The following is a 26,783-nucleotide window of genomic DNA, read 5'->3' on the forward strand; positions in this document are numbered from 1 at the left end:
TGTAATTCTTTTTTAAATCTAAATCTCCATTTTTTACGATATCAAAAAAAATAAATTATAAAACTTCCATACCAAATGGTGACCCTCCAAGGCGGGCCTCCAGAGCCTGGGTCATGGTGAGATAGCAGCGGTCTGTCAGAGGGGTCTGGACGAGCTTGTCCTGGACACCCAAGTACTCAAAGCCATAGTTAAACTTGGCATTGGCCATCTGAATGGAGAGCTGTTGCAGGACATCTGTCTGCTTGGGGTCAAAATAGAAGCGCATCTGGCTGAGCCACTCAAAGGACTTGGGGTTGTCGATCTTGTTCTTGATTAGAGACCTGGTCACATCACGTTGGTGCACCAGCTCGGTGATCTAAGATGGAGCAGAATAAGGATTTCAGACACACTTTCCATTGGACAACATTTCTTTTTAAATGTACTCTTTTAATAAAATAAAATAATAATTAATTCTAACCAGGTGCTCCAGTTTCCTCCTGCGGAGTGGAGGCTGCTCCATCAGCACAGTGTCAGCCAAAACGTTAAGGGTGGCCTGCACATTTGACAGCACTCCCTGCATTAGGTTAACGTCCCCACCACTAGAGATTGCGGTCAAGGCATAATCAATGTTCTCAGACCAGGCGATCTGAGTGGATAGGACCACCAGCTGTGCCTGTGATGAGACGAAACAGATAAAATGGAATTAAATCAACATATTGCCTGATTTCCATATATGTTGAAATGTGTGTAGAATAAATGCTCCTAATACCAACCTGGTAACGATCAATCCAGTTGATGTACTGGCTCAGGTCAATGGCGGCGCCTTTGTTGAAGGATGTGACCTCTGTGACGGACTCTGCCAACAGCTTGGCCAGAGTCACCCTCATCTCTTTCTCCACCAGCGTCAGCCACTCGTTGATCTTGGGGTGATCTGTGATGGACACTGGTGTCTTGTAGTGAATCTCCTCACCCTCGCGGGAAGAGATTCCCAGCACCACAGTGTTATCCTCGTTGAGCAAGATGCTGGAAACACCTGCAAACATCTTCTTGAAGTGCTTCTGCAGTTTGGCCACATTCTTGCTGTTGCCGATGATTTCGAGCAGGTCCTCGTCTCCGACAAAGTAAAACCTGGAAACAAAAAGAGTGTGATGGATCAAGGATACTTAATAAATTAATGTATTGATCAGTGAACGGATTTCTGAATATTCAACATAACCATGAACGTCTAAGCTATGTGTTTTGTATGCACATATAAAACCCATATAATCGTCTTACCTTGGGAATGAGGATCTCTCTCTCTCCAAGTATTCTCCGAGGGCTTTCTGGATTTTTCCCAGAAGGTCAGCCAGTCGCTCCAGAGACCTCTGCACTCCCTGTATGTTCAGCACATCCATCACTAAAGGAGACTTTGTCACCTTCTTCATCAGGGCCAAGAACTCTGTGCTGATACTGCGGAATAAACAGAGGCATATTAGTGAGTTCTAGTAGAAAATATTTGAATTTATAAATAAATTCTGGTTTGGTAAAATAGAGTGGAAAAATAAGGGTCCTTCATTTACCTCTGGAATCTCTGGGTTTCTACAGGCAGCAGATGTTTGATGTCAGCACTGCCAGTGAAGATGCCTTCCAGATAGACCCAGCGACGCTGGACGTCAATCCAAACGTCAAACAGAGCCATGATGCGATTCAGCTTGTCCTCCCAGCTCAGGGCATCTTCCTCAAACACCTTGGGGGAACAAAAAAAAAGCAGAAGAGCATGGTGTTGATGCAGCTATCCAAACTTAAATATTTGTAAAGTCTAAGTGAACACAACATGTAACTGGGTTTACCTTGTAGTATGGAGACAATTTCATGGCAGACACACTGTTGATATGTTCTTTGACCTTGTTGAAGAGGTCATCCCAGCCTCTAATTAGCCGACACTTATTCTGGTAGTTCACAAGGTCAAGCTCATACGAGTTCCACACTTCACGAATCTGGGGGCCAAAACCACAGAATTGTTATTACTAGGTCTACAAACCAGAGTCATTTATAATCATTTGGATTGGAATCTGTAGATATGTGGCCTCCCATGAGCATCACAACTACATTGCATCAGCTCTTAAAGGCCATCTTTCTTCACCTGTTTGAGGAACTCCTCCAAAGCCATCTCTCCCTGGGCTACGAGGAGGACGTCCTTCACCACCATCTCGTTCCTCTGCAGATCCACGTCCCAGATCTGTCCCAGGGTCAGTTCTGACGGGACCCAGTTTACATGCAAACGCTTCATCAGTTGCTTCCAGTGGCGGTCCTTCAGAGCCTCTGATTTCAGCTCAATCACCAACATGTTAACCTGGTGGGAGAAAGGAATAGGTAGAGCATTTAATAACCCATTTTTAAGTTTAATTCTGAGTCAAAATGTCTGCCGAGTAGTTTTAAAAAAAAAAAAAAAAAAAAAAAATACTACCTTCAGGTATCCTTTAAGCAGCCTCTGGACAAACTCGTAGGAAGCATACTGTCTCAGTCTTGCTTGGAAGTTCTTCAGCTGGTTCAGAAGACCATCCAGACTCTGGCGAAGCTAAAAACACACAACACAAGAATAGTTATACGCCAAGAATTTTTTTGAATAAACGTAGAGATTGAATGATCTGAAAGATTATTGTGGATTTGTTACCTTGCGAGGCTGTACAGACACCCATGGCTGCTCTTTCATCTGGTCGATCTGCTCCCAGACCTTGGACAGCTCGGACCAAACCTCCTTCAGGTCATGCAGCTCCTCTAGTGCCACCTACAAGTTTCCACAAAGACAGAAATTAGTCCAAAGAAAGCTGCAACTTGTGTATAATGGGTTAAAGTCCATTTCAAATTTGTGTCCATTAGAGGTTTTTGAGATACTTGCTATCTTTTACTTGGTCTTTAATTGGTGATTTAAAAATGCTTTTATGTGAATGTTTGCTGGCATTACCTGCACCCTCTCTTCACTGCCGCTGAGTAAGCCAGTGTCTGTGAGCTCCAGAGCTTCTTTTGCTCGGGCACACTTCTCTCTTTCAACCTTCAGACGGCCAAAGTTGCCCTCGTAGATCGTCAGAGACTGAAGAGCCTCCTCTGGACGCAGGTTACCCTGTTGAAAACACATTATCAGTTAGGCATCAATAAAGCCAAATTATTTTGTTTAAAAGTACTTGATGAGGTTATTTCAGTCACAACAGCTAATGCTTCCAACTGCTAATGGTATTCTAATTTAAAAATTAGCGGTCATCAGTTCAATCAGAATCCATCTAGGGGTGACTGTAATGTATTTCAAATTTAATTTCAATCCATTTCTCTTACGGCAACTGGTTTGGTCTTCTCCCAGTCGTTGAGCAAGTCAGTTGTGCGGTTTTCCACAGCTTTGTCCTCCTGGACAATCTTCATCTGCAGGTTGGCCACCTGCTGCTGGATAGCGGTATCCTTGCGCTTCATTATGTCACTGAAGGCCCCCCATTCACCTTCGATGTTGTCAATGTAGAGCCAAGATGGAGGGAACTGGAATCTCTGCTTCTCCAGCAAACGCTGTCCATTACGGAACAACTATGGATGAAAGGAAGGAGAATCTGATTAGAAACCTAAACTGTTTTTAATGAAGCATGCAGTGATGCAAAAGAATAATGAAAAAAAGTATTGAATTAATGAATGAATAAATGAATGAATGTTTTAGAGTACTTACATCCACATTTTTCTCAAACTGTTTGATCTTGCGTTTCAACGTCTGGACATACGTTATGAAGTTGACAGCATCTGAAGTGCTAGCCGTGTCCACAGAATGTTGCTCCAGTTCTTGACGGGACTATTGTGGAAACAAAAAGAAAGGTGATCGTGATAAGAAAAGAAAAAAAATCCAGTTCATTGAATAATGTTCTGATCAGTGTCTCTTGAAAGTCAATGTTACTAAACTGGTCGAAGGAACAATTTCTCCGTCATATTATGCGTTACCTTGGAGATCTGGGAATGGAAGTCCTGCATGTTTTGGCCAAGCATCTGGCCAAACTTGCTGAGCACTTCTTTGTGCCAGGAGTCGTACTTCAAGTTCACCTTGGACTGGACCTGTTATACGAACATTTTAATAATAAGACAAAGACATACAAAAGGAAATTCATTGTAGAAGATGGAGCAGTAGAACATATATTACAAACAAAAAATATGCATTGTAATGAAACTAATTTGCACAAATAAGGGGGTTTAAGTAAAAGATTTCACACTTAAAATAGCGTTGTGCCTTAAAAAAAAAAAAATCTAAAATTTTTGATGACCATTACATGTAATCTCTTAACCTGAACACCTGGAACTGTCAATAATTATTACCTTGCCATAGTCGATGACCACAGGTCCAAACTCTTTCCGTGTCTCTGCATTGTCAAAGGTTCCACGTGCTTTGCGGATCTGGACCAGCAAGGCCTGCCACTTGGTGAGGTCTTCACCCAGACGGTTGTAGATGTTCTCGGCTTGCATGTCCCACAAGCACTGGTACTGCAGCCACACCTGCGCAGCGGCGGAAAAGAAAAGAGATGGATTCAAGATTCAAGATGATTTTATTGTCATTCCAAAAAACACTTGAGGAAGTGCAGTGTAGAACAAAATTACATTGCATAGGACCACCATTAAAATAGACATAAAAAAACAATCAATCAATCAATTTACATGAAAGTGTATTTTATGCAGGTTTACGATATAAAAACATGACAAAGAAGTACAAAAGAAAACCATAGTTTAGCATTTCATTTCTTTAAACTTGGTCCTCAAACAAAGTAATTCTATGAGAAGCAAACCTAAGATATGATAACACACTGTAGATGACTCTTACCTTGACATACTGCTCCACCTCACTGACAATGTCTTCGACTGCATTGTAGGCCTCCTCTAAGCCTGCAGGGCCATCTGGCATCCTGGTCAGGGCATTTCTGTAGAACTTCTCTTCCTCTGACAGCTCATAGTGGACTCCCACCTGGTGAGGAAGGACACATTTACTTAGATCAATGCAACAGCACAAGTGCAATAAGACACAACATCAATTCTTCTCTCAATGAATCATATTTGAACTAAAATAAAACCGCTTATTTTATGTTTGGTAGATACAGACATTCAAACCATGACATTCATGACTTTCTGCAGTTAGAATCAAAGTCCTACTACTCAAACTGTTCAAACATCCCTTACCTGGTATCTCTGGCTCTGAATCCTGGGAAGAGAAAGGATGACCATCTTCCAGGCAAACATCTCCTGGTAGAGCTTGTAGCGACAGTCTTCAATCGGTGGGTTCAGGTAGATCACCTGGTTAGTAATCCTCAGCTCATGGACAACATTCTGGGACAAGAAAAGAACAGAATAGTTTGTTATAACAGATAGTGAGCCGTGTCTAGAAATCCAAGGTTTCATAAGAAATATTTAAATCATTCAAAAACAAAAAATGGCATAAGGCAACATAGTCACTACAGTCACAATACCTTGATCCTGGGCTCCCCTCCAGGTTTGTGGCTCACTTGTGGAGCCTCTGTGTCCATGTCCACATCAGCTTTGTCCTCTACCTGGCCACGGAGCACCTGGGTCCAGGCCTTAAGGCCAGCCTGCAGACGCACTCCCAGGATACGTTCAATCTATGAAACATAACAAAAATCCAGTTTGAAAACCTTTCAGACCAACCTTATGTAAAAAGAAACAAAAAGTTAACCCTCCTGTTGTCCTTGGGTCAAGTTGGACCCATTTTTAAAAAGTTTCTTTAACAGACATTTGGGATGGTTCCCTACAATGCTCTTGTAAAATGATTGATCACTTCACTACTGTCATTGAATTTGGGTGTTTTATTTGATTTTATGGTTTTTGAAAAAAACAATTACTAAAAGAATGTTAAAAAGTGACAAACAGCCGCAAAACGCTTCAAAAACTTGAAGAAAAAAAAAAAAAAAAAAAAAACACGTCAAAAAAACTGCAGAAAACTGACTAAAACCTCGGAAAAGTGACAAAACGTCGGGAAAAACAAAAATGTCTAAAAAAATAAATAAAAAAAAAAAAAAGACAACCAAAATGTTGAAAAAAAGTTCAAATTTTGAATTATGACCCAGAAAAATTAAAAGTTGCATCGACGACGGGAAGACAACACAAGGGTTAAAATGTTCAGGGTATTTCCATTTGGACTCAAACAGTCACAATCCAACTGAACACTAAGAACAAATAATCCTTGTATTGCTTTGTGGTGCCAACCTCAATGTCGAGCTTGTTGACCCAGATGGGCAGGTTGGAATATGAGTGGAGATTGAGGTCGTCAACAGCCTTCTGGACTCGGTTGAGGATGTCAGAGAAGGTCTTGTTCTCGAACATGCAGGTCTCCAAAGAGCGAACTTCAAGATCAATTTTCTCCTCAATCAGTAAGAGGTCATCCACCTGGAAACATACAACAAAAAAATTAGAATGACCATTAGGGGGCAAACAAACAATAGCACTTGTTTCATTCTAAAAATGACACTAAGGAGAGTCTGTAACCCTTTTATTGTGACACACTGACCTTTTCCTGGAAGTTGAAGACTGTCTCAGCCAGCCTTTGAACATAGGGATCCAGCTTGTAGGACTCCCAGACCAGAGTGATGCCTTCAGTAACGAGAGCCTGAACCTCTTTCTTAAGCCCAGCCACCAGCAAGGAGATGGAGGACCTCTCCTCCACCTTCTCACATGTGCGCTCGTAGGTGCGCACACTCTCGATCAAAGAGATGGCAAATGGGTACAGCTGGTTAGCTTGGTGGGCTTTGTTGACAATGGCCAAAGGAACACGGAAGCTCAACCACTTGAGGTTGCGGACCTCTTTGGACAGGGTGATGATCTCTGGGAGGAAGTTGACTTTAAGTTTGAGCATGTTTCCGGTACGTCCGCGGGCACGAGTACTCTCAATTGTGAAGATGCGGCCAGACACACCAAGGTTACGCTGCTGCACCTGATTTACAACAGAAAGGAGTAACAAATCTCAAAAAACAGAAAAAGAGTTGACAAAACAATGAAAACATGCATTGTAATTGGCAAAAACTTTAATATTTTTACAATATTGGGAGGAAAAGTGCTACATTATATCAATGTCTATATTCAGCTTCATACCTTGCGAGCCCAGTCATCAAATATCTCTTGAGTATTGAGTTTTGCCCTGAAGCTATCTCCATCCTGCTTCAGCTTCAGCCCCTCCACATGATTCTCCCAGCCTTTTCCCAGAACATCCTCCACTCTCTTCATATACGCAGTCAGCTGACGGTCGATCTGCTTGGCCCAGATGATGGAGCCAGACACAGGTGGCAGGTCTCGGACATGGCTCATCTTACAGGCCTGGCTCTGAGGGTACTGCACTTTGAACTTGTCATGCAGGGACTCAATGTCATCTTTCACACGCTGGATGAGCTGCGTCTGGTACTCCCGAATGGCACCGCGGATGTGGGGACGCACAAAGAGAGCATTGAAGCGGGAGAAGATGCGGAACATCTCGTTGGCGTTCTTGGCGGTTCCCAGCTGATCACGCAGCCTGGCAGTGATACGGGTCTCCACGCGGTCGATGCGTTCATCGTAACGTTTCATGGCGGCTTCCCAGGCTTCCATGCCTTCCTTGGACACATCCAGACCATCGACCTCTTTGACATTCTCATAAGCCAGGTTGACCTCCTCGATAGCATTGGCATCGGCAGCATCAAAGAGAACTCCAGCTACCTTCATATCTTGAGGCTCAACGGTCTCTCCAGGGGCGTGTTGTGGCACAGCAGAAACCTGGAGACAAAAAAATTTAAATCTCAGTCAAGTGTGGATAAAACTAGATAATTCCATTTTTGTCAGGATCTACAGGAAAACAACATTTAAAAAGGACCATGAAGTAAATAATGGCAAGACATGCTTGCCAGTTTAAGCATGTCCATTACAGATGCTTATGGTACTTCACCTGAGGCCTCAGCACACGGACGATGACAGCCCTCAACTGCTCGTGCTGTCTTCTGAAACGTCTCATGTGATCCAGACGTGACTGGAGCTTCCTGTGAGCTGGGCTCAAGCGCCACACCATCTTCAAGTTCTCCTCTCTCTTTCTCTTCACAATGTCCCTCAAAAGCACCTGCAGTTTCTCATACTCATCCTCCCAGGTCTGGAACACCTCAAAGCATGCCACCATCACCTGCAAATGATGTTAAAAGGACATTTAGGAAGATGTATTATTTTTTGTGTGTACTTAGACCCCAGGCAGAGTAGCTTCTGTTTAAGAAAGACAGAAGCTAATGGGGATCTTAATAAAACACACTTCTTAGGGAATAATAAAGGGTTGGTTTTAGTTTATGCTAGAGCCCAAACCACACCAACCTTTTCAAATTCCTCATAGGCAACATGCATGAGCTTCCTGGTACCCAACACCTTGAGGAGCTGGGAGCTCAAGTCCCTGGAGATGGCCTCTACGAGACGCAGGGCTCTCTGGATAGGGTACTTTGTGTTCCTAATCTTTTTCAAGTGAGTGAATATGGCCATCAGGGCCTGGCGTATCTTATCAAGCTCCGAAGCAGAGAGTAGGTCGTTGAGAGGGAAGTCCTTCATCAGAGGATTGTAGTCATTGACGGTTTCTACAGCCTGTTTCAGACCTGTGAGAAGTGGAAAGGATAAACAATGAATCCTACTGTATAAACAATACGCCAGAAAAGGCAGCAGACGTGAAACAAGACTAGGGTTGGGTATCGTTTGGATTAAGTTTTAAGTAAATATTCCATCTGGGTTGTTTTTCCGACAACGGCAGCTGCAGACTGTTGGACATCTCGCTGTTGGAATCCGCTACAGTGAAATACAGTCACACTTTACACCGTTTAGCTGTCAGCATTTTAACTAGGGCTGAACTTTTTTGAAAATAATCTAATTGCGATTTTTTTCACCAATATTGCGATTTAATATGAGATTACTTTTTAAACACTGTCTTTGAACTTTACTAGACAGTTAAATAAGTTACCCTTTAAGTGGCGCCGAAATGAGGCACCGAAATCCGCGTTCGTTAAGGCACCGGTGCCGTATTAGCACCGGATCTCGGTACCAAATCTAGACAAGACCAGGAAAATTTTGTTTCAACGGGTTGTCACTCACCAGTGTCAGTGTCAAAGCTGACAGTAGCATGGAAACGTTTGCCGTGTTTGAGGATATCCAGTGTGAGCAGAACCTCGGGGCTCTCTCTCTTCTCCTGGATCCTGTTGAGTGCTCGCTCCAGATTCAGCCAGAAACTGATCTCCTGCAAGGCTGTGCCAGAAGCTGGGTCACGATCAAGCTTTGTCACCTGATAAAAGGGTGGGTGGAGGAGACAAATAAACCCAGTGGTGAGTACAAAAAAAAAAAAACTTTCCATATACCAGTTATGAAATTTGAAAAACAAATATGGGAAAGCCTTTTACCTTCTGGATCTCCCTAATCCAACGGTTGACTCCAGATTGCAGCTGGTTAAGGAAGGTTGGGTCCTCCACTTTGTCGCCAAAGTCTGTGACCTTGGGCTTCTCCCCGCGCTCATAGCACTGCTTGGCGATGTTTGTGATGATGGGGTGGATGAGCAGGCTGATCTCAGGAATCTCAATGTTCTGCTGCAAGTGGAGAAGGCCCATCTCCAGCTCAGCAATCTTTTTCTCCACTGATGGAGCCATCTTATCCCCATCTCTAGAAGGTTAGGACAGAGATGATATTGCAGATGAAATCTCCCATCAAAGTTACATTATTTCTCTAAGCAGAGTTCATGACCCAGTTTACTTGATGAAAAGGTTTTTATCTAAATACAAGACACATTTTGAGGATTACCTGTCTGCCTTGCCAGACTCGCGGATGTAGGACTTGAAGAAAGGAGCAACAGCATTGCTGATGAAAGAATGGAGTGTCTCGTAGGGAGAGTCCTCACTCAAGGTCAGAACTCGAACTTGGGTTGATATGGGCTTGTCTGCATCAATGACGATTGCCCTCTTGATGAAAGCCAAGCTGCAGGAAAGAACATGCAGTTGAGAATTAACAGAACTTAAGTAGAAGCTGAGTGATATGCAGTAAATAAGAAAAATTATCTTTTGGAGTACAGGTAAATATATAGAAAGGGAGACTTTTTTAGTTTTACTGATGAAATCACATAGAATTGCATGGCTGAAAAGAAGACCTATGTTCAGTGCATTAGATGCATCATTTACCTGTTGGACTTTATCCCGTAGTGTATGTCAGTGCTGATATTATAAGTAATGCATTCCTTCTCCTCCTCTCCTTCATCTCCAACATCCTCTGTGTGAAGAATAAATAAAAATAAGTCTTAGCTGAACAAGTTATCAACTCATAAAATAATGAAATATTCTTCACATTTCCGATTTTAATCAAGCAGTAAGGACTGATTGCTCAAGGCAAACAAAATTAATCTGCTGCTATTGATGGTAAAAAAATAAAATATTTGGATGCTAGACAGGAGTCGAGTTTATCAGAATATAATGAGCTATGTCACAGTAGAATGACAATCTGACATCCATCCCTCCATCTATGTCCCCACCCTTCTTTGTTGTTCATGGCATGTAGGAAAAGAAACAGCACCTTCTGCATTGCAGCATCAGTATTTTCAGTGCAAGAAAATGGATAGAATCCAAAACCTGCAGGCTTAGACTCAGTGGCTCGTCATGTGCAGTATCAAGGGATCAATGTTCAGCACTCATAAAACATAATGAAGGGGCAAGCGGCTCTAAAGCTCAGGATTAATTCGCCTGGAGAAGACTGAAGATACTGTGTTCATTGACACAAGCGGTTTCACGTGATAAACACCCAAGAAGGTGCACACAACATGACTTGAAGTTATTACAAATAATTCATTCTCTTTGAATGTTCAACGATTTCGGTGTTTTTCTTTTTAAATTAGGGCTTGCGTTGTTATAAGCGCTGTGGCACAGTCATTTGTCAACAAGTAACTTGCATTCAATTCTACGCTACCAACCATAGCACAAATTATTAAATATGTATTAACTGCTGCTTAAAATGAAAGCAAACATTTGGACACCTTCATTGGAGTGTGTTGTCATTGGCTCGGTTATTTCTTGCCCACCTATTGTGGCGAAGTTGCCTTAACATTTAACAATGTGATGGATTGAGAATGCAAGCTAGGTTAACATTGCTGTCAAATAGGCTAATACTAACTCTCATACAAAGTCAACTAAGCTAACACTGGGTTTAAAGCCATTTTGTTGGAGACGAAATTAACAGCTAGCTAACGTTAATGCAGACTCATTGCGTTACGTTAGCACTGTACGAATTAGATAGCCAGCTAGCTGACCACTTATTGCTAAATGTACCTTTAAGTGCACTTCTCTCTACCAGGATGGTGTGCACTTGGGGATCGGCCAGAAATTTCTTCATCTGCTCCACTGCGCTCTTCTCCTCCAGGGCGGTTTCCAGTGCAGCCGGGGCATCGCCGCCATCTTCCAGGAGCAGCGGTACCAATTTCCTCATGTGCTTCTGCAGCACCGATGTATCAGCGACCGTCTGAACGGCCGACACCTCCATGGTGCCGGAGTTTTCCTCCGTCCCCCCACCGTCAGACATTCTTTGAAGCGGTCAACAACGACCTTTAGCCGTGTGAAAGTGAACAAAGAAGCGAGACTAACGTTATGTTGCTGGCTGCAGTATCTATCGAGCTGCTCAGAGACTGACTGCCGCTGTCAAAACGCTGCATCAGTGGACGTCAGGTTTATTTGTGCAATGGATTGTGGTACTTGTCGTTTAAGAGGTTGGGTAAATCACTGGACTATACATGCTGAAAACTACAATACCCACAATGCAATCGAATGAATATTGTTTTCTCTCTTCGTTGGTTTTAACCGTGTATGACAGATAGGGGGAGAAAGGGAGTTGCCTCCAATGATTCAGCTATAAAGATCTTTAGCAACACCAATACAGATTTTGCAACAGTTAATATGAACAGAGTGATAAACCTTTAATAATGGTTTTACTAATTCAGTAAAAAATTATAATATACTTAGATTTGCCTCAACTTCTGTCACAATTTGACTGACATTAGCATTAGTTCACTTTTTGCAGACTCATGCTATCACAAATGAATGCTATTAATGCATGGATTTGTTACGCATCTTATAAATGGTTGTTTATTGCTTCTACATATTTTACCTAAACATCCAACCCATCCAGAATAAAAGAGCACATGGAGCTTGGAGTTGAGTCAGCTGAGAAAGCAGACCAACAAAGGCCAAAAAGCTTGCAGAAATGTACTAGAAAAACTGAAATTGAAGACCTCTAAAATCTAAATAAAGATGTTAGGATAAAACTTTGCATACTGACAGTGAAAAGCCCACATTTCCAAAGAATCCAGCATAGACGGTTACAAATTATGTAAACACAATTGCACGGTTTCCTGTGGAACCTAAATGTCCTAATAAGACAGAGAGGAATGGTTTTGATGTCGTTTTATTAAATAAATATCAACATGAAGTAAAATCTCTAAAACAATAGTTAGAGTTAAAACATGAGCTTGCATAGCCTGTAAACCAGATCCCTGAGTTAATATTCCCACATTTTACAGCATTATTTCTAAGCTAAGCTACACATCTCACAATCAAGTATAAAGTCTTGTCCAGTATCATATGGCTTATCAAATGGTTTATGGCTTTAATTGTATTACGGACATAAAATGAGGAGGCAACTAGTTGTGTGATGATGTAATGCACTGATTTAAGAGACACCTCTTGCAGCTGCTTACAGACAAGTACATGTACCATATTGGAAATCATCCCATTTTGCAGTCATGGGGAAATTCCAGTGTCAAGTCCTGTCTCACAAAAATAACACCAGGCTTCTTCTACACCTTAGGCTACATCTTCATGTCCAGAATAACACGTGTTCTTAGGTGGAGTCCAGCTCTATACTCCCCTTTGTGTGAGCACCTGTACTGTGCTTTAATTATCCCATTAAGTAAAAAGGGAAAAAAGAAGAAGAAAAAAAACTGTTGATAAGGTAGATAAACCTTCAGCAAACGACAGTCAATGACCAGGCACTCAGTCTTCCTCAGGAAACTTGAATTTAGCATAGACAATGAGCATGACTATGGACATTAAGATGCACAGTGAACCAATCACGAGGTAGGCAATGCCCAGGAACTCATTCTTGCCACCCATCCAGGACACGTTGCTGAACACTACCTTCTTTCTCCCATCAAAGCTCAGAACAGGATAGTCTGGGGGACAAATGTTAAGGATTTACAGCAAAAATGGAAACATGTAATTTCAAAAAAAGAAGTGACCATGTGCCAATACTTCACTGTAGTATTAAATATACAGTACTGTTAAAATATTGTATAAAAACTACCACTGGTTTTGTATGTTTTAACCCATTTACTACTAATCATGTACATTTGACTGTGCTTTAATTTTGAATACATTTAAGTATAATCCATCCAAGTTACATTATTGTAATGACTTATTGCAGTGCAAACTTCTCAAAGCAATCGTTTTTTAAACTGCCTGTGATAGATAACAACTGAACCAAGGCTCAATATTCAAAGAATTGATTTCTAATGTTTACAGAAAAGAATAGAAACTGTAGAAAAAAATTAATCCAATCAATACAAATTGTCTGGTTTGCCTTAAAATTGGTAATATTTACAAGTAGTTAAGAGGTTTAAACTTGGAAACACAGTGGTATGATCCTTAATGCAAATTCTAAATGTCTTTGAAGTATTTACATAGGCCTTCATGGCTTCAGGTAGACAGCGATTAATTACAAGAAGATTATTTGCCTAGCACATTTACATGTGTCAGCAAATTTGCCTTGTTTTTCCTTAACTTTAGGAACTGCTGAATCATTGCATTCCCTCTGCCCAAGTTAAAACAGAACCACACCCAACCGGTGAAACAAGTTAGACCAAGCTGCTGTTGTTCTAACATGACACAAAAAACATGTGACCAAGTCCATGGCTGACCCCTTTATGTAGATTTCAAGATTAGTAAATCTCATGAGGATGGAACCGTTTAAAACTCCTTTAACCACACAGATGTTCTTGTTTAAAGCATGATGATAAGATTTATTACCCAGACTTATATGCTGTTTAAAATAAGTAAAGAGCATCCTCTTCCACATACCCAACACAAGGAATGGCACAGTGTATCATACAACAATGTGAAAAGGACACATTCACACAGTGATGCGTTTGAATAACTTATCACCCCTTTCATGTGAATAATTTCTAAATATTGAGTAAAATACAATTATTTTAAAGTGGTTTTGCAAGATATTTGATTGCTCACACTGTGATTTTAAAAAAATAAATAAAAATAAAGATATATATGAAAATAATTTAAGATAGGCCTTTGTTTAATAGTTTTGATGGTCATTCACTTGGCACTACTGACAGCTGCTGCTATCTACATGCCCCAGTGTTCTTCAAACACAGGACTCATGCTCAACAAACATAACTGCCCATACCTCCAAGCACCATCCTCAAAATCATCCCAGAATCTGTAACGTGTATAAAAAGGATACTGTAGGCAATTGCAAGGGAGTAATTTCCAGCTGGAAGACCCTGTGCATAAACACCCTCGTCGATACGCCCATACAGCTTTCTGAAATTTGGCAGGGCCGCCCTCCTCATCCACACCAGGAAATTTTGATTGATGAAGCCATTGTTAGCAGGGTCTGATATGTCCAAATCATACGCAGGCTTGGACCAAAATATTGGTTTCACGGTACCTGGAAGTCAAACTTTTAATCAGCGGTCATGTTTTTCAAACATAATATTAAATTCATGTTATATTAAATGTGATTTCATCTAAAAAGGACCCCTTAGTTACTGCACTAAACTAAGTTACTCCTTTCGTCCACAATACTAGGCAGGCTTCAATAAAACTCCTTTACCACTTTGTAAAATCCTTGTGAGCACCAAATTATTTTTGAGCAGACTGGAAACCCCTCATTAAAAGACAATTAATCTGCACACTAGCACTACTTAAATAGAACAGACAGCAAATAAAGTAAGTAACTACTGTTGAATGCGTTCTTCAGAGGTGTGACGCTGGGGTTTCTGTATTTGATGTTGTAGTCTGTCCACCAAGCAATCCCTTTTCCATCAAAGGGCACCAGCGTCTTTGTTCCATTGATTTTTTGAAATAGTTGGAAGGTGTCTTTAAAAAAAAAACAGCACAATAATTAGTACTTCCCTAACACAGCAAATAAACTTAATTCCAAATGAATTTAAATGTTTTTACATACCATTGAACATGCTGTTGGCAATTGATCCACACGGTACAATTGGTTGGTTGTTGCTGTCATACACATAGGGTGAACAGGTGTCACTGGGACTCTTCAAGAGAGACAGAGAACAGTGTTTTTATTGTTCAAATAAATATTCTGATATTTAGTTTGTATGACAGATGGGCAACAGCATGAGATACCGATATGTTGAACCAAGGTGACAACTTAGCATATTTGTACTCCATTCTGCTTTCCATTCTTTAAAGTATTTTTTTACCAACTGAGAACAAATTTTGTTTTTCCAATAGAAATTAAAACCAGAGTGGTGTGTGTGTGCGTTTTCTTCAATATCCTATGTTGTTAACCCACTTTAAAGTTAGTCAGGTCTCCAGACAGCTGCACGTCATCTTTGGACACACCGTACTTTCTGAAGTTCTGGAAGTAGTTGGACAAACCATAATAAAAGAACACGGTTCCCTGTGGAGGAAAACAGAATCACAAAAACACAGCCGTCAAGTGTCGGCAGCAGGAGTACACTTAAACTGTATTACCGTTTGTATGTATGCGAGTGTGTTTGTGCAAAGCTCCAATGCTACTACCTTAAATAGACTGTCAATGGAAAAGTCCAGGTCGCACACACAGTTCGAGACATTTGGGTAAGTGCACTTATAGCATGGTGAGTTTTGCCCAACCCCAGTGTAGTCGAGCTGTGTAGGAAAGAACAAAGAAAGGTTATTAATTATTGATGGCTACAACACCTATCTCCACCTCTTTGAACACAGTGTGATGTTGCTTACAAGTGAACAGATAGTAGTGTACAGTTGCGTTCATCTCAACAATGAAAACATGGATTGTTTTATTAAGGTTTGTTTCCTTTCAACCCCTATGTTTCAACCCAGTTAACACGTTTACTGTCTCTTCCTCCCTTTTTGCTGGTGATGTCTGACCATTGATTTCCAGCATGCCCCCTATATGCTTGGTGTGTTCGGTGGTCACAGTCATACCTCCAACACCTGAATGCTCCGTGAAGTGACAAAGAGAGCGACGCCAATGCCAATGAATGCCAGGCCGATGAGGACAAACCCTGGGATGACAATGCCAGCGGAGAGCATGGGCTGCCATGCCGGAAGCCTCTGCTGAGTGAAGGCGGTGTTGTCAGGCCGGTTGGCCAACTCCTGCTCTTCTTTTACCATTTTTTGGTTCTGTTGGATAAATTGTTAATCAGCTAACCAGTTTGTAGGCTACTTTGTTTGTAGTAGCCTAAGCAGGCCTATGTACCTTACTTTAAGTGTATTATATAGGCCCTAATAGCCATGGGCAACATACGAAACACTCTAATGAGCCTTTATTTTCCCTGTTCTGAGACGAAAGAATTCCCCATGTCTGCTACGTCAAGTGCTTACTCTCATTTTGAATTAGGCTACGACATTGCATTATAGTTTAAATGCCCCACCCCTAAAAGTCTTTAACACACAAAAAAAATCTTGAATCTTAACTATCAAAAAGACAAATAAGCCAAGAACAAAACACAGACAGACTTTTAGCTTATGATTTTCGCTCACTTTAAAACATGCTGGTAAAGCTAAATGGTTAAGGTGAGGCACAGACGCCTATATATTCACGACATCTAGATTTTAGCTGTTATACTTACACACAGTCGGCTCAAAATGGAGGAACAAAGGAGTCAAAACGTCGGTATGCTTTCACGAGTAGTAGTCGCGACAGCGCTCACCTTTTTTACCTGTCTAGCTAGGTAGATCCCCACCTCCCTGCACACACCGTTCTTCCCATAGACAGTAGAAGAAGGTTCTTCCTCCAGACTGACGTCAGTTTGTTTTCAGAAGGGAGCAGTTAGTTAGTTAGTTAGCTAGCTAGTTAGTTAGTCGACGGAAGATAAGCGGTTCTGATACGCTGAATCCCAATCCCGATCCCCAGCAACAAAAGGGAAACTTTAAACCCATTTGTTTTACTTCTATATCGTGAAAAACAAAGCCGATAAACTAAAAAAATATATAGATCCATTGCAGTAGCTTTGAGTATTAAATCCCCGCCTACTTTTTGATTGACAATAATTCTGACCAATCGTTTCGCCGAGTGGTACAGGGTAACGTTTTCGATCCACCAATCACATCAGAGTTCATTGAAAGGAGACCTGCTACTGTGCCGTCTTTGTGTTGACATCTTCGGAGGATTTAGAGGTAATATTAATATTTTCTGTATTTATGCTCGCCTTTATTAAAAAAAAATAAAACATGCTCCCTGGTGTAGGGAAGTCTGCCTAACATTCGGTCAGTTTAGAAATGCAGATTCCTTTTGGAAGCGAAGCCGGTGCACCTGCTACTGTGCCAATGTTGGTGCTACAGGTCTCATTGTTAGCGGCGTTAGCTAACATAGCATGGTCTCGTAATGTAAATTCAGAAGAAATTTCATTTAGAAGCGATCCAAACAATGTGTGTAGTACCGCTTTGTTGCAGTCATATTAAGTGAATATAATATTATATTTATCTGTGCTATATGCAAGTCGCTGTCAAACAAAGCCACCGTTAGCTAACGCAAGCTAACGTGGATAGCCATAGCTAACGTTACCATTCTGCTGCTAGCTTTGCAGCTTGCTAGCTAACAAAAGTCACATTTGATCCAGATGGCAATCTAGGAACTACTAACAGTCTTGATACAACAATTGTGTCTGACGAACGGCTGTCCTCTGTTTAAATGAATTAATCAAATGAATACCAGGGTTCACGCGTTTAGCTCTTTCAGGTTTTCTCGAGTGGTTATTCTCACTTGACCAATCCTGATAAACCACTGAGCTACGGCGAAACACATTTTATCTGATTCCCGTGTGTGTGTGTGTGTGTATATATATGTATATGTATATATATATATATACACATAATAGGTTTTCAAAAATGTTTAGCTAAATCTTAATGGATGTAATGTGAAAGGCCAACATGTTTTGTCCAGTTGGTCCTGTTCGTAACTCTATTTCTGGTTCTGTCTTCATTTCTTAGTGTTTGAATGGATATTACCAGGTGCACGGAGAAATGGGTAAAACAAGAAAAGGTTACTATAACCATGGAGTCCTCATTTCATAAACCATGACATTCATGCCCAGTTAGCTAACGTTACTTAAATCATCCAGCGAAGCAGATGTGACATTTTTGGGTGGAGCATCTCCCAAAGGCCGACATTGTTTGGTGGACGTTAGCCTTTTGTTGCAGGTGCATTCACTGCCCCCAAAAGCAAAGTAACCAGTTGACATAGGGGGTTGTAAACGAATCTTTCTGCTTGGATCTAATTTGTATGAAAACCACTAGTAAGTGAGTGATATAACCATTTGGCATGGAATTTGTAGGTTTTACATTTGCACTATTGTAGGCTATACATTTCAAACAAATTTGGAAATGCCACAAAGGGCACAAACATAAATAAAAATTGTTTGGCTGCCGCACAACCCACACTTGATCATTTTCATCTTTTCTTTTAGGAATATTTTGTAATCTTTTTTTCATTGATTATTCTATTTTGAACATTCAAATTTCGACCATTGCCCCTACATTGTAACTTGGGCTGTTGTATGTTTTATTTTGGCGAATTTCATCAAATTTCTGTTCCCACTTTGTTCAGGAGAGGCCTCCAACATCCTCCATAATGCTGTCTAGCAAGAAGTCAGACGCTGGCTCATCTTCCTCCTCTTCATCTTCTGCGGGAGCAGCAGGAGGGGATAGGGCCCCGGTTTGTGATGCCCAGACTGGTCCATCGCCCTCAGCGGCAGGGCCTATGGATGTAAAGAAAAAGGAGAGGTCATCCCCTAGTGGGGAACCTGGAGGAGCTCCTTTGCCTCACCAAGCAGGCCCAGGGGGGGCAGACCAAGACTCAGCTGAAGTTCGCAGAACAAGTCGGCGCAAGCGAGCAAAAGTAAATATTTTAGGGTTGTGCTTCCTCCCGCTTTGGGAGGACAAGATTCTGCCAAAACTGATTTGATGAGTGAAAATTGAAATGGAAAAGGATTTTTACAGTTTTTCATGACCATTTGTTTGCTTTAACGGATCAATACATGTATCATCATTAAAACCTTAGGTGTAATATTGCTCTCAATCTAAATTTAGCAAACGGAGGTAATTTCTCATCGTTTTTGCAGCATGATGTTTATGATATTTTATTCTTATTCCCAGAAAGGTTTTGGCACTTGTAACATGGGAGCACACCGACCAATTGATGGCAACGCTGGTTTTAATGATGCTTTTATTGTGCCTACCGTTGCAGGTGGAGTACCGCGAGATGGACGAGAGCCTGGCTAATCTGTCGGAAGACGAATATTACTCTGAGGAGGAGAGGAATGCCAAGGCAGAGAAAGAGAGGAAGCAGGTCATCCCTCCACCACCTCCACCACCAGAAGAAGAGAATGACAGTGAACCAGAGGAGCCATCTGGTGAGTCTGAAACTTGATTAATCATATCAAAGCAGTGAAATGAATCTGATGTTTTTGTTGAGGAAAGAAACTCAAAATGTGTAATAAAAAGCCTGATCTTTTCTTTAGGCCAGAATGCAGAGATTCTTCTCTACTAACGTGAAGGCTGTGTCTTTCACAGTTACCCTGTGTTTGATTAAATTTCAGAGTTCATTGCACACAAATGCTCTTTTTTTTTTTTTCTTTTCTTTTTTTTCCTTTTTCTTGAATTGATCATAAATGACAATTCAATGCTGTTAATAGCATAGTGATATATGTGGCTGGGTTGGATCAGTGGGTAGAGCAGGTGCACATATACTGAGAGATTTATACCTCGATGCAGAGGTCCAGGGTTCAAATCCGACCTGTGACAATTTCTTGTATGTCTTCCCCCTCTCTCTCCCCTTTCTCACCTAGCTGTCCTATCAAATAAAGGCGGAAAGGCCCAAAAAATAATCTTAAAAAGAATAGTGATGGATATGTTTTATTTTTAGGCGTAGAAGGAGCTGCTTTCCAGAGCCGTCTTCCTCATGACCGTATGACATCCCAGGAGGCCGCCTGCTTCCCTGACATCATCAGCGGTCCCCAGCAGACTCAGAAGGTCTTCCTCTATATCCGCAACCGTACGGTAAGTGCCAGTGTAGACACATTACTTTGTGTTAAAAAACTAAGGACTATGGGATCATAGTTTTAAACCTACATGTGTGTCTTAATTCATTTTAACCTCGTGCAGCTCCAACTGTGGCTGGACAACCCTAAAATCCAGCTGACCTTTGAGGCCACAGCACAGCAGCTTGAAGCTCCATACAACAGTGAATAAACATTATCTATATTTTATTTTTCTACATTTTAATTCTATTTATTTTTACAAGAATAATGTAGTCCTACAGAAGTTGAGATTTGTGTGCTTTTATTCTCTTTTTAGGTGATGCTGTGCTGGTCCACAGAATACACAGCTACTTAGAGAGGCATGGTCTCATTAACTTTGGCATTTACAAGAGGGTCAAGCCTTTGCCCAGTAAGTTCACTTCATGTATTGCAGTGGTAAAATAACACTAGCCAATAGCTAAATGTTAGTACAATTTATGTATTCTACAATTCACTTTGGTCTGAAGGCAAAGTATCTTGGATTTATACCCCAAAAAACTAAATCTGTTTAGCTAACGTTGGGATTTAGTAGCTATTCTTGCTTGTAGACACAATCATTTTAAGAGAAAGTGACCTGGGAATGGTCAGTAGTAAGGATACCCAGGTAATGTACTCTCTGCTTGTTGTTGCAGCCAAGAAGACTGGGAAGGTTATAGTCATTGGTGGAGGTGTGTCTGGCCTAGCTGCAGCCAGGCAGTTGCAGAGCTTCGGGATGGATGTTACAGTTTTGGAGGCCAGGGTAGGTCATCAACAGGGTTTCTATCAATCTGTTATTTCAGGTATATTTGTGTTTTTGGTCACATTTTCTTAACCAGCTATTGGTATAAATCATTTTATGAGTGTAAAACATTTACTGTATTTGTATAATTGATAGCATAGTGAGATTAGTGCCACCCTCTATACACTTTATGTAATACAGTATAAAGTGTTTAGATGATAACCAATTGAGTGACCTTTACTTGCCTTGTGTTTTGTAATAAAGTTTATAATTGGTTTATAAGTGTATCATATTACAATAGAAATGTTTTTTTTCTCCATGCAGGACCGTGTTGGAGGCAGAGTGGCCACATTTAGAAAAGGCAACTATGTTGCTGATCTGGGAGCCATGGTGGTGACAGGGCTGGGTAAGATTCAGATCCAGTTATTTTTTAATTTTTTTTAATTTATTTTTTTTAAACAGTGACAAGTCAAAGCATCCTATAAACCTTTAGTGTCTTCTCATGACAGACCATCATAGACTCACGCTTTGAGGCAGTTGCTTTTAACAGTCAGCTAATATTCTACAGTTACTTAAATCTACCTGTAGAGGGTGTTATTGTCCATGTTTATGGAATTAATTAATTAATTAATTAATGTCATTGTCAATTGTTTGTGCTTGTTCAGGAGGGAATCCCATGGCAGTAATCAGCAAGCAGGTTAACATGGAGCTGGCCAAGATCAAACAGAAGTGTCCACTGTATGAAGCCAATGGCCAGGCAGTGAGTATAACGACATTCCTTAATCATTAAAGAGAGTTGCCTTTTGTACAATATCCTGCCATAGCCAAGCTCCTGGGGGTGTTCCTATACAAACAAGTGGAATACAGAGTTACCTTATGAGTGGTTCAATATTTACAGTAGTTGTAAAAAGTTTTCATTTTCTGTTGATTGTCATTTGCATAAATCCCAGGTTTACTCTGAAAGCCAAGAAGTTGTTAAACAGTGGCAAGAGGTTAATGGCAGCAGGGCCATGCTTGTTATTTACTCCAGCCAGCTGATGCCTGAAAACTGTCTACCTGCTTCAGTCCTCCTCACATTTTTTAGCTATGATCAAACAGCTAACCTCTGGCTACAGCTGCATTAGACATGTGCATCCAAGTTACATTTTTGAAACTAAGACCTGGTGTTGTTGACTTGCTTTGACAGAAGATTTTGTGCACAAGAGTTCCCTCTTGGCATAGAAATGCTCTGTGTTTGGGTTTATTGTTGTCCTGAGGCAGGGATCTGGCTTTCCATGAGCCAAAAAAACACAATGGATGGTGGATTCATTTAACTGCTTACTGTTGCGTGTCCTCAGCAACAGCTCCAGTTCCTTTTAGAGCAGAACAGAAAACAGATCTAGCCTAATGTCATTTAATTAGAAATAAACAGTGTTTTCCCCTCTCATTTTTGTTTTGTCCGTCATGTGGCAGCAACAGTAGTAGGATGTTTAGGTTCATGTTCGGGGCACTTCTATTGAAGTAGAGACTAGCCAGCAGGGCTCTTGAAGCATCCACATCATGTGTAACTGGTTTCCTCCTCTGCAGGAAAAGGCAAATTAAATGTACGTGTTTTACTTTTGTGAAAATCGGTTTGAGGTTGAAGTTGTGTTTACTTAATATGTTCTCTTTCTCTCCCCTCTTGTCTTCTCAACCGCTTCCATGTTAATCTTTTGGTGAACTACTCAAGGGTGAACGGTGCACCAGTGTATGTATTGGTTTATTTATGTAATACATTCCTTTCCTATGCTTCTTCTGCTTATATTAGTGAATCAGTGACTTAAATTCATGTCACAGTAAGAGAAGTAGACTGAGTTACAAGTTGGATCCATAAATGACATCAAAACAAAGCATCATACATTTTCTAGTGAAGTTCTGCATATTGTGCCAGTTATAATACTTATTTTGTCTTTAGCATGCTTTTTCCTATCGCATCACTTCTGTCATTCATTGTGTGTGTCCGTGTGTGTCCGTGTGTGTCCGTGTGTGTGTGTGTCCCCGTCCGTCCAGGTGCCAAAAGAAAAAGATGAGATGGTGGAGCAGGAGTTCAACAGATTGCTGGAGGCCACCTCCTTCCTCAGTCACCAGCTGGACTTTAACTTCCTGAACAACAAACCTGTTTCTCTGGGACAGGCGCTGGAGGTGGTCATACAGTGAGTACATGGTGTACACTACATGAGCTCACACACAGGAGATGGTGACAGATGTATTCTGCATGTGTGTACCCCAAAAAGAGATGTATACAGATACACACAAACACTCTAATTGTGTGTGTGTGTGTGTGTGTGTGTGTGTGTGTGTGTGTGTGTGTGTGTGTAGGCTTCAGGAGAAGCATGTAAAAGATGAGCAGATAGAACACTGGAAGAAGATTGTAAAGACTCAGGAAGATCTCCGAGATCTTCTCAACAAGGTGAGCACACGTCAAGTTTTTTGGGGGACCAGCAGTAGTCCCAAACGCATTTTATAATGCCATCACATTGGTGGTGCCAGAATCTCCCACAGTGACACAAGACTTAACTTGCAAACCACATATTTGTAGTGAATTGCTGACAGATCTGATGGCAGTCTAAAAGTTATGGTATGAAAAGCAGGCTTTCGACTGGAACGCTACTGGTTTCAATTTCCGGCTGATCTGCATCCACCATCATCTCGTGACTTCCGGCTTCCCCTCCCTCTCTTTTCCTCCCTCTCCCTTTTTTAGATGGTGACCACTAAGGAACGGGTGAAGGAGCTCCATCAGCAGTATAAAGAGGCCAGCGAAGTCAAACCACCAAGAGATATCACAGCTGAGTTCCTTGTGAAGAGCAAGCACCGTGACCTCACAGCGCTCTGCAAAGTGAGCTTCAGATAAAAGAAAGAGAAATGTTATCATCAAAAAGCTAGAAGAAAGTTACAAATATTTACAAGCTGTGGGCAGTTATCTAGACTGGTTGTCGCCTAGAACAGATTCTTATGTGATGCTTTCATTACTTCCAGGCTGAAATCAGCCTTTAGGACTTAGAATACTCTAGTGAAGGCAGTGAAGTTTAAAAGCTAACTATTTCCAACTGTGTTTGTTGTGTTGTGGGCATTACGTAGTGTGTGTTTTCAGGTGCTGTAGTTTGAACTACTTTGAAACAATATTAGATTTTCTTTGATTATTAGGTGTATGTGCAGGTCTGAAGGTCGACCACCACAATAGAAACATTGTATTTGTTCTGAAGATCAAATCATGTGTAGCAGTATTCTGCAGAAGTACTAGCTTGTACGAGGGATATTTTATGGACTACTAGGTCAGGATGCCTCACAGAATTGTAATGTCATGCTCTTTAAGTTAACCAGACAGGCTGTGTTTAAGTGGTTTAATGCCTCAGTAGGATGTATTATTAGAGTGAGCGCTGCTGTTTTATTTTTGCTTCAGATAAATCCCCTCCACTATTGCTAGGTGTGTATTTAAAAGGATGTTTTAGTTAGTTTAAACACAGCTGGTGTCTAAACTGAATTTGTCTGCTACCCATCCACTGTCTGAGAAACCACTTCAAGGCTTTGAATCACAGTCTGACTGTCTTTATGTCTGCACACACACTTTCAGCAAGACCGAAATAGCATTTAAGATTGTGTGCGTGTGTGTTCATGACATGCATGACTACACCATATACCAAGATTTTAAGGCTGTGTCAGGATATTTTTGCTAGGCTATTTTCCAGCATTCATTAGGACGTAAAGTTTTCTAGACTTGACTCAGTGTAGCTGTGTCCTGGGGCCTGGCGTGGTAGGAGGTATTACCGGACTCTGCACTGCTGCTGTCGTTGGTTATATTGTGGTGAACTGATGAACAGGTTGACTCAGCCCATTCTGTCAAAACTGCTTGTCCTTTCTGCATGACCTGAAACCCTCTGGGCGCGCGGCGCACACACACACACACACACACACACACACACACACACACACACACACACACACAGTTAAATACCTCACCAGCTCAAAGTGTAACAAAACAGTTTTGCATCTCAGTTAATGTTCTCATTAGTTTTAGCTCATTAGATTTCATTGAGATAAATATTCAGGATCATAAAATCTTGAAAATAAAAATTCTCATTATATCAGCATTTTCTAGCAGCGATACTACATGGATGAAATGTAGATGTTTATACATGTCCTTGCTGTCTACCTGGTCTCTGTGTAGGAGTATGACGAGTTGGTGGAGATGCAGGTCAAGCTGGAGGAGAAGCTTCAGGAGCTGGAGGCAAATCCACCCAGGTAACCAATACTTCTGAAGTTTCAGCATAATCTCCTAAAAAAAAAAAATCCTCCTTTTATTTGGTATCACATTAGTTAAAGTGCACCGTGACAATTCACTGTGTGTTAACCAGTAGGGATGGATAAGGGTGTAGTGGCCAGAATGAAATTGAGCTGGTCTCTATTTGTTCATCCATCTTTTCTTAACATTCTTTTGTGTAACGGTTAAATCACAATTTATTATGAGCATGAAAACTATATACATCCATGGGATACATGTCATTACTGGACAATAGTCAAATTACTACATAATATAATTGTTTGCTCTATTTTCTCATTAGAAATGCCCAAGCCTACATCTTTAACGTGTTTCTATTTTTTTTTTTCCAGTAAAACTTTTATTTATTCAAACTATATTTGACACCCTAAGGCAAAAACATCCAAGGGTTGGGATTGGTTCGGTTTAATAGATAACTACATAAAGCACTTATTTGAATAGGAATAAATTGGAACAGAGGCAGCAGCAGCAGCAGCTTGTTGGTCTGGTTTGGATCAGTTCATTAGCCTTCTTATATTAATTGTTCTAATCAGAAGCTCTTACTATATTAGCTTATGTACGGCAGTGAAAATAGTCTTTAATGGTAATAAAAAAAACATTTTTATGTTGGAGCCCTGCATCCCACACAGATGTTTACCTGTGTATGCCTGTGGCAATTTGCCTATTTTTTTTGTTTCCAGTTAATGCTATGTATTCAAATATGTATAATGACAGTTTTGAGTTAGGCTTTTTCAGCTTGTGCATGAGTAAACCTGTCCCTCCGATGTCTGAATAGCTGTCAGTATACATCACCATGTCTCTTTCCTTCCCTTCTTTCCCACAGTGATGTTTACCTGTCATCCAGGGATCGGCAGATCCTCGACTGGCACTTTGCCAACTTGGAGTTTGCCAACGCTACGCCTCTCTCCACCCTTTCTCTCAAGCATTGGGATCAGGTATATACATGTACCCATTTTGAAATGTCATAACTGTGTAGTCCTAACAATGGTCTTCCATTGCGAAGACCCTGAGGCCTCTTACAGTCCCATGTGCGTAACAAGTTATTGCTAATTTAACTGTGAGATGCTGAGTCTGTTTTAGGACAGTAGGTAGTTAATTGTGCCACTGGGGTGACAGGTTATTAATTTATCCACAGGATGATGACTTTGAGTTCACTGGCAGCCACCTGACAGTAAGGAATGGTTACTCTTGTGTTCCTGTGGCCCTGGCTGAAGGCTTGGACATCAAACTAAACACAGCAGTGCGGCAGGTCCGATACACAGCCTCTGGTACGTTTGTCTTCTGCCACTTTTGGGCACAAGTTCCACTATGGATTTTGTGATTGATGTACATGGGTGGCTGTGGCTCAGAGGTAGAGTGGGTCAGGCCTCAACCACAAGATTAGCAGTTCGATCCTAGGCTTCCCTCAGCACATGTCAAAGTGTCCTGAGCAAGACACTGAATCCCAAGGACGCTGAATGTTTGGTTGTCCATTGCTCCTAATGCTTAGG

General features: G+C 41.1%; 3 protein-coding genes across 9 annotated transcripts in view; 1 reads left to right on the plus strand and 2 right to left on the minus strand.

Moving 5' to 3' along the window:
• dync1h1 (dynein, cytoplasmic 1, heavy chain 1) overlaps window positions 1-11,653 on the minus strand; it is a 32,064-nt gene extending 20,411 nt beyond the window's left edge. For both annotated transcript variants that reach the window (XM_039785182.1, XM_039785181.1), the window contains exons 1-27: window positions 11,277-11,653; window positions 10,140-10,227; window positions 9,766-9,939; window positions 9,372-9,627; window positions 9,070-9,256; window positions 8,308-8,579; window positions 7,898-8,125; window positions 7,075-7,728; window positions 6,494-6,916; window positions 6,193-6,372; window positions 5,439-5,588; window positions 5,152-5,298; window positions 4,799-4,939; window positions 4,300-4,476; window positions 3,931-4,041; window positions 3,665-3,784; window positions 3,289-3,528; window positions 2,924-3,079; window positions 2,633-2,746; window positions 2,426-2,536; window positions 2,102-2,311; window positions 1,809-1,955; window positions 1,539-1,705; window positions 1,255-1,428; window positions 753-1,107; window positions 458-652; window positions 73-355 (exon numbers count right to left, since the gene is read on the minus strand). In XM_039785182.1, coding sequence (XP_039641116.1) covers window positions 73-355; window positions 458-652; window positions 753-1,107; window positions 1,255-1,428; window positions 1,539-1,705; window positions 1,809-1,955; window positions 2,102-2,311; window positions 2,426-2,536; window positions 2,633-2,746; window positions 2,924-3,079; window positions 3,289-3,528; window positions 3,665-3,784; window positions 3,931-4,041; window positions 4,300-4,476; window positions 4,799-4,939; window positions 5,152-5,298; window positions 5,439-5,588; window positions 6,193-6,372; window positions 6,494-6,916; window positions 7,075-7,728; window positions 7,898-8,125; window positions 8,308-8,579; window positions 9,070-9,256; window positions 9,372-9,627; window positions 9,766-9,939; window positions 10,140-10,227; window positions 11,277-11,526 — 5,710 coding nt within the window. In that variant the 5' untranslated portion in view covers window positions 11,527-11,653. The remainder of the gene's footprint in view (window positions 1-72; window positions 356-457; window positions 653-752; window positions 1,108-1,254; window positions 1,429-1,538; window positions 1,706-1,808; window positions 1,956-2,101; window positions 2,312-2,425; window positions 2,537-2,632; window positions 2,747-2,923; window positions 3,080-3,288; window positions 3,529-3,664; window positions 3,785-3,930; window positions 4,042-4,299; window positions 4,477-4,798; window positions 4,940-5,151; window positions 5,299-5,438; window positions 5,589-6,192; window positions 6,373-6,493; window positions 6,917-7,074; window positions 7,729-7,897; window positions 8,126-8,307; window positions 8,580-9,069; window positions 9,257-9,371; window positions 9,628-9,765; window positions 9,940-10,139; window positions 10,228-11,276) is intronic.
• A 736-nt stretch (window positions 11,654-12,389) lies between these two features.
• Window positions 12,390-17,041, minus strand: tmem30b (transmembrane protein 30B). Of its 3 annotated transcripts, none has more exons than XM_039786866.1 (8): window positions 16,925-17,041; window positions 16,188-16,385; window positions 15,783-15,890; window positions 15,553-15,660; window positions 15,202-15,292; window positions 14,976-15,113; window positions 14,476-14,682; window positions 12,390-13,171 (listed from the first exon to the last, which is right to left on the minus strand). In XM_039786866.1, exons 2-8 carry the CDS (start codon window positions 16,374-16,376, stop codon window positions 12,993-12,995), a joined length of 1,020 nt encoding a protein of 339 aa, XP_039642800.1. In that variant the 5' UTR covers window positions 16,377-16,385; window positions 16,925-17,041; the 3' UTR covers window positions 12,390-12,992. The 3 variants fall into 3 exon arrangements, with proteins under 3 accessions (XP_039642800.1, XP_039642799.1, XP_039642798.1); XM_039786865.1 differs by having other exon boundaries at window positions 16,916-17,041; XM_039786864.1 differs by having other exon boundaries at window positions 16,835-16,980.
• Window positions 17,042-17,223: 182 nt separating this feature from the next.
• The window catches only part of kdm1a (lysine (K)-specific demethylase 1a), a 14,149-nt gene continuing 4,589 nt past the window's right edge, over window positions 17,224-26,783 (plus strand). Inside the window, exons 1-17 of one of the 4 annotated variants that reach the window (XM_039786859.1) lie at window positions 17,224-17,381; window positions 18,195-18,246; window positions 18,811-19,101; window positions 19,447-19,615; window positions 20,128-20,261; window positions 20,367-20,445; window positions 20,559-20,651; window positions 20,914-21,020; window positions 21,324-21,405; window positions 21,665-21,759; window positions 22,708-22,725; window positions 23,028-23,170; window positions 23,337-23,427; window positions 23,719-23,853; window positions 25,183-25,256; window positions 26,117-26,228; window positions 26,429-26,561. In XM_039786859.1, coding sequence (XP_039642793.1) covers window positions 18,202-18,246; window positions 18,811-19,101; window positions 19,447-19,615; window positions 20,128-20,261; window positions 20,367-20,445; window positions 20,559-20,651; window positions 20,914-21,020; window positions 21,324-21,405; window positions 21,665-21,759; window positions 22,708-22,725; window positions 23,028-23,170; window positions 23,337-23,427; window positions 23,719-23,853; window positions 25,183-25,256; window positions 26,117-26,228; window positions 26,429-26,561 — 1,801 coding nt within the window. In that variant the 5' untranslated portion in view covers window positions 17,224-17,381; window positions 18,195-18,201. The remainder of the gene's footprint in view (window positions 17,382-18,194; window positions 18,247-18,810; window positions 19,102-19,446; window positions 19,616-20,127; window positions 20,262-20,366; window positions 20,446-20,558; window positions 20,652-20,913; window positions 21,021-21,323; window positions 21,406-21,664; window positions 21,760-22,707; window positions 22,726-23,027; window positions 23,171-23,336; window positions 23,428-23,718; window positions 23,854-25,182; window positions 25,257-26,116; window positions 26,229-26,428; window positions 26,562-26,783) is intronic. The other 3 variants (XM_039786860.1, XM_039786862.1, XM_039786863.1) reach the window with 3 other exon arrangements.

Source organism: Perca fluviatilis, chromosome 20, assembly GCF_010015445.1.
Source record: "Perca fluviatilis chromosome 20, GENO_Pfluv_1.0, whole genome shotgun sequence".
NCBI lineage: Eukaryota > Metazoa > Chordata > Actinopteri > Perciformes > Percidae > Perca > Perca fluviatilis.

Excerpts from the sequence above, each read along its gene's own strand:
- tmem30b (XM_039786866.1), bottom strand. The coding sequence starts at position 16,376 with ATGGTAAAAGAAGAGCAGGAGTTGGCCAACCGGCCTGACAACACCGCC. Across the intron at positions 15,293-15,552 it reads GAGACCTGACTAACTTTAAA|AGTCCCAGTGACACCTGTTC; the intron begins GTGGGTTAACAA and ends TCTCTCTTGAAG. Across the intron at positions 14,683-14,975 it reads TCTGAAGAACGCATTCAACA|GTACCGTGAAACCAATATTT; the intron begins GTAGTTACTTAC and ends TTTGACTTCCAG.